The 9,716-nt window shown below is 42.4% G+C and overlaps 1 protein-coding gene across 1 annotated transcript in view; it reads left to right on the top strand.

Moving 5' to 3' along the window:
* Prelid2 (PRELI domain containing 2) overlaps window positions 1-8,804 on the top strand; it is a 73,632-nt gene extending 64,828 nt beyond the window's left edge. Inside the window, exons 6-7 of the mRNA XM_021150786.2 lie at window positions 3,141-3,212; window positions 8,553-8,804. Of these exons, the coding sequence (XP_021006445.1) occupies window positions 3,141-3,200 (60 nt within the window). The 3' untranslated portion in view covers window positions 3,201-3,212; window positions 8,553-8,804. The remainder of the gene's footprint in view (window positions 1-3,140; window positions 3,213-8,552) is intronic.
* Window positions 8,805-9,716: the final 912 nt, after the last annotated feature.

The following is a 9,716-nucleotide window of genomic DNA, read 5'->3' as shown; positions in this document are numbered from 1 at the left end:
TTTTTTTTTTTTTTTTTTTTTGATTTATTTTTAGTTATATATGTGTGAGATTGTACATGCATGTGGTTTCAGGTATCCGAGGAGACCAAAAGAGCGTGTAGGATTCCCTAGAGCTGGTGTTACAGGAGGTTGCAGGCTGCCTAGTGTAGGTGCTGGGACTTGAACCCAGGTCCTCTGCAAGAGCAGCTAGTGCTTTTAGTCAGTCAGCCATCTCTGCAACCCCAACAGTTGACTAGGTTTCTTTTTTGACAGGGTTTCTCTGTGTAGCCCTGGCTATCCTGGAACTCACTCTGTAGACCAGGCTGGCCTTGAACTCAGAAATCTGCTTGCCTCTGCTCCCCAAGTGCTGGCATTAAAGGTATGCGCCACCACTGCCTAGCAGGAGACTAGTTTTTAAAGTACAATTTCAGCGAACGTCTCCAGGTATGATTAGGAGAAGCTGCTTCATCGTGCCCAGATGAGCGGAGTCGGGAGGGTTCTCAGATATGTTACAAAGGTTCTATTTACACATTTTTGTGAATTGCATCTTTGAATCACATGAACTGTGTTATCAATGTACAGATCCAGGCTTTCACTGTTAGGGCTAAGAAGTCTCTAATCTATTGGAGATAGTCCTGGTTGGTTTGGTGTGCTGGAAATAGATACAATAATCCAGTCGGCCTCAAAGTCCTCTGGCCTTGGTAGTCTAAAGCATTTCTTGGTAAAGGTGACAATCCTAAGGTACCCAGCAGAAAGTCTGTGAGCTATAAATAGGCTGCAAGTCTCCTGACTCCAATGATTATGCTACTGGTCCTGTGGTTTGCTATACTGATTCATCTGACAAGTCATGCTTCTCAGCCTCTGTCTGGGTCCTTTAACGCTGCTTCTTCCTAAAGCTGTAGTACTTTCTGGGGTGATGGCCCTGGCACAACTGGAAAGACCTTCAGGATTATATGCCATCTATTCTGCTTTCATATTAGTGTGTGCGTGTTTGTGTATATGTATGTGTGCATGCGTGTGTATATGTGTGTGTTTGAATGTGTATGCATGTGTGTGTATTTGTGTATATGTGTGTATGTGTGTTTGTGTATTTGTGTATATGTGTGTATGTGGATATGTTTGCATATGTATGATGTATATTCATGTGGGTATGCATATGTACATATAAGGTTTACATATGTGATTCATGTGGATGCTAAAGGTAGTTGTTGTTAGGCATCTCCCCCTATCACTTTCCACCACATCTTTTTGAGATGGGTCTCTACTTGAACCCAGAGCCCATGCATTTGGCTAGAATGGCTTGACAATGAACTCCGTATATCCGTCTATCTATCTCTGCTCCCTCCCAGGGCTGGGAATATAGAATAGAGATGTGTGGCTGACTTGTTTTCTTCCTTCCTCCCTTCTCCCCTGCTTGCTTTTGGCTTTGTTTGTTTGTTTGTTCTGGTTGTTTTAAAGAAGTGAGTTGTTGGAACAACATGATGTACTAACCAGAACCCCGGAGCTCTTGTCTCTAGCTGCATATGTATCGAAAGATGGCCTAGTCGGCCATCAATGGAAAGAGAGGCCCATTGGACTTGCAAACTTTATATGCCCCAATATAGGGGAATGCCAGGGCCAAAAGAATGGGAATGGGTGGGTAGGGAAGTGGGGGGCGCTATGGGGGACTTTTGGGATAGCATTGGAAATGTAATTGAGGAAAATATGTAATAAAAATATTAAAAAAAAAAAAGAAGTGAGTTGGGAGTTTGAACTCAGGTCGCCATCTGTGCACACTGCACACTTTCCCCATGTAGGCGTCTCTCCAGCCCCTAAGATGTTTTACTGTGTTCACCAGTGATGCTTTTGATTCCTTTCGATCCCTATCCTTTGGCTCACACAAACACCAATGGGGCCCACTCAGCACTGCCCAGCCCTGCTTTACCTTAAGCTAATCACATGAAAGACTGTCAAAGATAGAAAACTCTGCCCACGCCCCCTCCCCAGAGCCATTAAACCTGCTTTTCTGAGGAACCATTTTTAAAATTCCTTTAATTGCTATTATTCTCAGCAGCTCTAGTCTCTGTGAACAGCAGGCCCCAAAACTTCTGGATCCTACCTCACAATTATGCCTCAGCTCCATGTTTCTATAGGAAAGCTATTCTCTAGCCCACAGAACTGGTCTCCAAAGTAGGGGAAGAAGATCTGCCATCTTCTTTCCTCCAAGACCCAGGTGGTAGACAAGGTGGTGCAGGCAGCCAGGAAAAGGAGCAGAGCAGAGACTAGAGTGTGTGTCTGAAACCTGCAACCAGCATGGAGCGTTGTCTGCCTGCATCACCACATTTGAGCTTTGGGCACATACTTAAAGCTCTTTGAACATCTGTGGTCTAACTAGGAAGGTGGTTTTGTCTGTTTCAAACAAGGTGTCAGAGAAGTGGAGATTTTCATGTGGAACATATTTGGGGAGCATCTATTTACTATGGAGGGAAGCAGGGGAGGCCAACTATGGTACAGCTGCAGCAAAGGTCTCAGTGACGCCATGCAGAACTATGGGGGTGCAATACTCTCAGAATTATTTGCAATTGAGGGAAGACAGCCATTATGTCTTCATATCCACCAACCATAGGATATGGGCTAGCCCTGGAGAGGGGACGTGGCCTCAGGTGATGATCCACCTTGGCCGAGATCCTGAGATTTGTGCCAGCAGCAGTCCCTAACAGGTCCTTGTGTGTGGATGGGGAAAGAGGGCCTTCATCTTGGAGAGCATCTCAGTGGGATATGGCAGCACCTGCTGCCCACACCAACGTGCTTGAACCTTGGCAGGGAAAGCAGCACAATGGTCGCCATTCAGCAAACATTTACCGTTACCATTATCCCAACTCCGGCAAGCTGTGCCACTTGTGAGACATCGCTTCCCTTGGCTCAGGCTGCTTTCTGATGTTGTAAGCGTATTCTCAACTCTGCTCTGCCCACCTCCCAAGCAACTCCGAGAGCAGGCAGAGAAAGCAGAAGGGGGATTGCTGAGTGAAACATTACAGAAATGTCAGGGATGACTGAGCCCTCTCTTCTGCAATGAATATATGGTCGGGACCTGGATTCCCTGAAGGGAGAAGGTTGTGATAAATGTAATGGTGCTTGTCTATGAAAGATGGCATTTTGATCTTTCTTTCTTCTCTCCCTAGGGAATTAGAATAATGGAGATGCTGCTAAATGAACAGTGTGGCTCCCCCTTAGTGGAATAGAAAAAAAAATCAGTGAGTATCCAAAGTCAAATCAGAATTATTTACTCAAGCCGTGTTTTCATGCTTATAAACCTGGCATTATGAATCAGCCTCCCTGAGCTATTCACGCTCTGCGTCTCCCAGTGATACCCATAGAATACTATTTCACAGGCATTTTGTTATCTGCGCAGCGGCTTTATTTGCCTGGCTCTCTGATTTTCAAAGCAGGTTTGTACAGTGCACTGAGTTACAACTGCTTTCAAATTGCTAAAACTGTTCAGTATAATCTAGCATGATTGAGGCCCTTGAGGTGGCAGAGATTTGTAAAGGCGGCTTTCAGGATCAACCGAAGCTTGGTTTATTGTTCTCAGAACAATAAAAAGGGAGACTTAGAGCTGTAATTGGGGCAGGAAGGATCACAAGACAGGGATGTTGTTGATTGGCCTGGAAAACAAATCCATCTTATTAGTCTGGAAACTAATCCCCAAGACCAAAATAATGAAATTCTCCCAAATAGGCAACTTCCACAACGCCGACCTTAATGCCTGACCTTATGGGGTGAGTGGCCGTCCAAACAAGGGGGACTGAAAGAATTGTGTATAAATCATCTTCAGGTTAGGAGTACACAGTCTACATGAAAAGGAAATGAATTTAGTGTTTACACTTGGGTTCTAGCTCCAGGGAATCTCATTAAGTATGTGCAAATATTTCAAAAATATGAAAAATTTCCCAGTCCAAAATACTTGTGGAGATACTTGCTAAGTGAACCTGTCCTACTGCTTGAAATGCTGTTCTGAAGGAATCTGAATCTTAGGAATAATTCTTGGGCTCTAGCTTGAAGGCCTTGAGTGATTAGGAGTGTTTGTCATGGGCATAGACTAATAATTCGTCATTATCTTAGGCTAGCATGGAAGGATACCACACATGGCTTCCTGTAAACAACCTGCTGGTCTAATTGTGGTATGTGATGAATTCTGAGAGCAATTAGCCAAAGAAGACATGATAGGACCATGTACATGCAAGTAGCTCGAGTTTCAAAGCGTGCCAGCCATGCCTCTGAATGGACAGTAGTTGGAGACATTAGTTGGAGGGTTGCATTTCTGTTTATTTGCATGTTGAGTGATATTCTGGTGAATACTTAGCTATACACACTTGACATATAGTAGATTTCAATGTTACTGGAGGGCTAATTAAGGTAATTTTATTTAATATAGGCATGGCAAATGGCATCGCTCATAATGTGTTGGAATTGGATCTTAAGTGTGGTTTGCCCCTATATTCAGCCTATTCTTTGAACAAATGATAAAGACCTTGACAACATGGCCCTGTTTTCCTGTGCTGGCATTTTTGAGATTCACTATATTATTTACTCCACTTACTATTGTGATAAAATACTTTACAGAAGGAACCTTAAGGAGGAAAGATTTATTTTGGCTTATATTTTTAAGAGGGGATAGAGTACATTATGGTGGGAAGACATGGTGGTGAGATTGTACAGCAGCTGGTCACATTGCCTTCATAGCAGGGAGCAGAGAGAAATGACTGTTGTTGCTCATTTCACTGTCTTTCTCTTCCCCTTTATATTACATTCAGAATCCCAAGCCATGACATGGTGCCACCAACACTCTGAATATGTCTTCCCCTTTTGACTAAATCTCTTTGGAAATATCTTCACAGACTCACCTAGAACTCAGTCTCCCAATTGTGTGACCCTCTCTTCTTCCTGTGAGCTGTTGGCTGGCCACTGGCAGGGAGGATAAAGGGAGGTGGGGCAGGGTTTTGATGGCTGTGAATACAAACCAGCTTCAGTGAGACAGCTCAACTTTATTTGAGGTGAACAAGGGCTATATAGATTTGGGGAGTGGGTAGGGAATTCCAAGGTGTATATACACTATTGGCTAGGGTGAGACGTGGGAATGCTTCATTTACATAAGAGGAATACCAGGAATCTGACAGACAGGTTCTTATTGAGGGGTGGCGGGAACATTGAGCCTGCAATCTGGCCACAGACTACATGACTCTCCTTAGAGGACATGTAGGAGCATGTAGGCTGAGAGCAGGGAGAGAGCGGCCCCACTCCTCTCGGATGAGATTTGAGGGGGTTTGGGCATATCTCACTTTTACTTTTGCTCCAAGCCAACTCCCAGGTTTCACACCTCCACATCCCCACATCCCCACACAAATCACCTCTGAAATCCAGTCAGTAGATGAAGTCCATCCTTTTTCAACCTGACACCCAGACACCCCACTTTAAACTGTGACGCTTTACCCTTTGTCATCAAAGGCTCATGGCCATCTCATGACATATTGTAGTAGTAACCCCTTCTCATAATATAATAAAAGATACTAGCCAAAAGAAGATAGCTCCTGATGGGTCTTATAGACAGATACAAAGGAAAACAAAACACCTGCCAGAGCAACAGCCATGTATTAGATCCAGATGTGTTAATCTGTTCAAGTAACACAACTGCACCTTGTGAAACAGCTGTGATTAGTCATCAGCAGATTAAATTTAAAATAACTAACTGTCATTCTCCAACATCCACCTGTTTTCTGCACAGGCTAAGTAGACTTAAATGAAGATATGGTAAGAGCCACCACCCCTATGGCCTTGATGGTGACTCTTACCTTCACAATCTCTCCAGGGATTCAATAATGGCTTGCTTCACTGTTGTTCCAGATAGAGGCACCTCTAATGGCTTCCATTTCTGTTGCCGTCTTAATAGAGCCCACTCTCACTAAGTACTAATGTGCTCGTGCACTTGGGCACTGATCCCATCTTACCCAGGGAGTAAGATGTGAAGTCAGCTCAGTTATGTTGAGGAATTAAGGGAGCCTGTGCTAACACTGGAAAGACATATGCCTGCTAGCTTCCAAATTTTGAATTAGTGGTTTTGAAGTTTTAGTGAGCATCAGAACCATCCGGGGGATTGTAAAGCATAGAAGAGTGAGCTCACTCTTGGAGTTCTGGTTGACCAAGTCTTAGGTGGGCTCCCAAGCTTGTCTTTGGGTAGAGATGGATCCAGTCAGGACACTGGGGAAGCAGATAACTGAGGTTTCAATGTGGTTGGGTATACACCTACCTTTATATCAGTCAGCAGAACAGGTTTTATCCTGATTTCTAGAAATCAAAGTCTCTTCTTGCATGTATCTATTTATCATATGTAATATGATATCTTATCTTTTGTTAGCTTAATGTGGACAAGCTCTAGGTTAGAGCAAACTCATCGGAAAAGAGGAGGCAAGAGTCATGCTAATTTGTGGCTCTAAGTCAGTTTGGATTTAAAGCATTGCTGATAAAAATGAGTGAGTTTAAAAAGTTTACAGTGTGGCCTGTTGTCTTTCAGCCATGTTCAGCCTGGCCCGTGTGACCCAGGATAGCTATGAGTGCAACTCAGTACAAAATAATTAACTATTTAAAAATATTTTGAAGTTGTTATTATTACTATTATTACTACTACTAGTTATTGTTATTATTATTAGTGCCTTTGTGTATGATTTGATTACACAGTTGTTCAGTGTGAACTTTCTAGATAATAATGTAGTCTTTACAATGTCAAAAGATGAGACACTTGGATTATCTTCTTTTCTTTTCACTGTGTGAGACTAACCTACAGCTTGGGCTTTTCCTGGTGTATGGGAAGTGTTTTACTTATCTCAAGTAGCTAAGTGGTGGGGTCTGCAGAGTGCCAGGACTTCCAAGGGGGGCACTAGCGTTTTGTGTCATAGAATAATTCCTGAATTATATGCACAGAGCGGGATGCCACAATTCATGTTACTTTCTCAAAGGAGTAAATGAAGAGGATCTCTACTCTTCATGGAGACATCTACAATTACTATAAACTGAAGACTACTATGTAGGTTTTAAGCTGTTCTCCAAGCCAGCATCATCGACTTACTATTTATATACAACTAAATTGATGATTTAATGGTTGGCTTTGAGGTGTGCCATTTTGTTAAGTATAAATTGTTCTTTAATCATTACAAACCAGATTTGGAAAAATTTGAGGCTTTGATTTCGTAGCCCAGCTACAACCTTATTTTCTCCTCTCCCCATTTTCTTGACAATTTTTACAATGTTTTTGTAGTTTAAATTCCCTCTGTCTTGATGGAGCCTTTTTACTTCCTTAAAAATAGCTTTAGGAAAAATAAGTTGTAGGAGGGGAATGTACTGTTCTCATGAGATGGAAAAAGTGATAAAATAAAATGGAAAGGGGCTGGAATTTGGGAGGCTGAGGCACGATTGCTGAGAGTTTTACAATTCTTAATTTTCTTTTGTCTTTTGCATGTGTGCATACACCATGCATATATGTATGCATTTATATGCCAATGTGTGTGTGTATGTGTGTGATGGAGGGAGGGCAGGAGAAGGGGTGATAATCTAAGGTATTGGTTCTTACACTGCACCATATTTGAGACAGGATCTCTTGCTCTGCTGTGGGTGCCAGGCCTGGGGACGAATGGAGATTCTCTTGTTTCCATTTCCCATCATGTCTCAGTGCTGGGCTGATAGATGCACATGATAATGTGTCTGACTTTCCATGGACCCTAGATATTTGAACTCAGGTCCTCATGATTGTGTAGTGAGCATTTTGCCCACTAAACCATCTCTCCAGCCCAGATCTCTTGTCTTTAAAAGACAATTTGTAGACTTATACAAATGTGCAAAATAGATTATTTCATATTTTTAAAACACATGTCTTTAATCACAGCACTCATGATGTACACCCATCTCTATGTGTTCCAGGCCAGTCAGGGCTATGTAGTTAACCCTATCTAAAAAAAAATTACATTCATGTAGCATATGCCTTCATTTTTCCTGGTACCTAGCATCAGAAGTAACATTTGTGAACTCTCTGACCTGTGCATCCAACTGGACATTTGAAGATGTAGAAAGCTTAGAAGGTAATTTTCTCATGGACTGAAATGGAGGCACATAAATCTCAGTAACCAATATGCTTGTGGCATTGCTGCTGACACATCTGTTTGATGGATATTTGATTTCCTGTCACGTTTGAATAAAACAAATAGTCCCGACATCTGTTTGTTCTTGCCGCTGGCATTCGGAACTGGCTTGGTGAGGTCCTGATAACACAGAAGAGTTCTGTCCCACCAGAATGATTAAGACCTCACGTTTAGCTGTAGCTTCAGTTCCACTCTGAACTGGCTCCTCTTGGTAGCTGGACTTAATAAAATGAGGTGCCTGCTTTGTTCGAAGATCATTAGGGGGTAGGAATGCAATTTCTTCAAGAAATTATCCATAGTGAGAGAATTCAAGTGACTCTCGGGAGTTGCTTCAGAAAAGAGGGCAAATAAGTATTGATCGCTGAGACGTGTTTATTAGGTGATAAAACCTATTTCTTTCTCTTGCAGGGAAGTTGCCACTGTGTCTATTTTTCCTCGAGACTCACTTCTTGGCCATGACATCATAGACACAATGACTGGATGCTGGTTTCCGGACAGAGTCAGAGGGGCTTAGAGAAGAGGGGACCTTCCTGCTAGACACAGACTTGACACTCCCTCCCCTTTGGGGCCTGCTTCAAATCACAGGACTCACAGAGCTGGAGGTTTATGACCTGGTCTTTTTTATGATCTCATGAATAAAGGGAAAAATCTATCAGATGACATCTATGCTTTCTCCAAATGTTTTGCTGATTGCTTGTAATGGTGTCAGGGCAGCCAAGAGCAGGATAAAGGCTCAGGGAAGCACCTGGTGCCCATATGCTGTCAGCATCTGTATTCAAAGGATCCAGGAGAGGATTCTGGGAATGATAGGAGGTTCATCCTGGTACCTCTTTCCAGAGAGCTGGAATAGAAAGACAGTGTGCCAGACCTGTGGTGAAGCTAAGCCAAATGTATACCATGGTCAGCTAAGCCACATGTATACCATGGTCAGCTAAGCCACATGTATACACTGTGATGAAGCTAAGCTACATGTATCCATGGTGAAGCTAAACCATATGTATACCATGGTGATGCTAAGCCATGTGCATACCATGGTCAGCTAAGCCGCATGTGCATGGATTTTTGATATTCTCAGAAGTCAGTACAGCTTTTAGGAGATAACACGTAACCTCTGACTTGCTCCTCTATGAGAACATGGAGTCGAGAGTATAAGGCAGGGTCTGGCTGTGGCTCCGACTAACTTGTTTTGTAATTTGGCACAAAATCTCTGGTTCTCTTTTGACCAGAATGTTGTGAGTAGTCAGGCATAGTTCCCCTATCTGTAGGTTTAGTGTGAAGATCAGTACAGGTTTGGCTCCAGCTGGATTGGCATGGATTAAATCCAGGTTCTCCCACTGATTATTTAGTGGGCTTGCACATCATTTTTAAATCCCTCCAAAGCTAATTTAAATAAAAATTATGCAATGAGGTAATGGCTTTAAAATGAGGTTGTTGGACTGACCAGAGATGGGATATAAAAATATTAAATAGAATCCATTATTATGTGAGTTTTTTTTAAGCATTTGCATTTCTGTATTCTTTTTGTCTTTTACCTTTTAAAATTTTTTTTTTTTTTTTTTTTTTTTTTTTTTT

The sequence above is a fragment of the Mus caroli genome, chromosome 18, assembly GCF_900094665.2.
Source record: "Mus caroli chromosome 18, CAROLI_EIJ_v1.1, whole genome shotgun sequence".
NCBI classification, from domain to species: Eukaryota; Metazoa; Chordata; class Mammalia; order Rodentia; family Muridae; genus Mus; species Mus caroli.
Note: the sequence above shows the minus strand (reverse complement) of the source record. Positions and strands in the feature narration are given on the sequence as shown.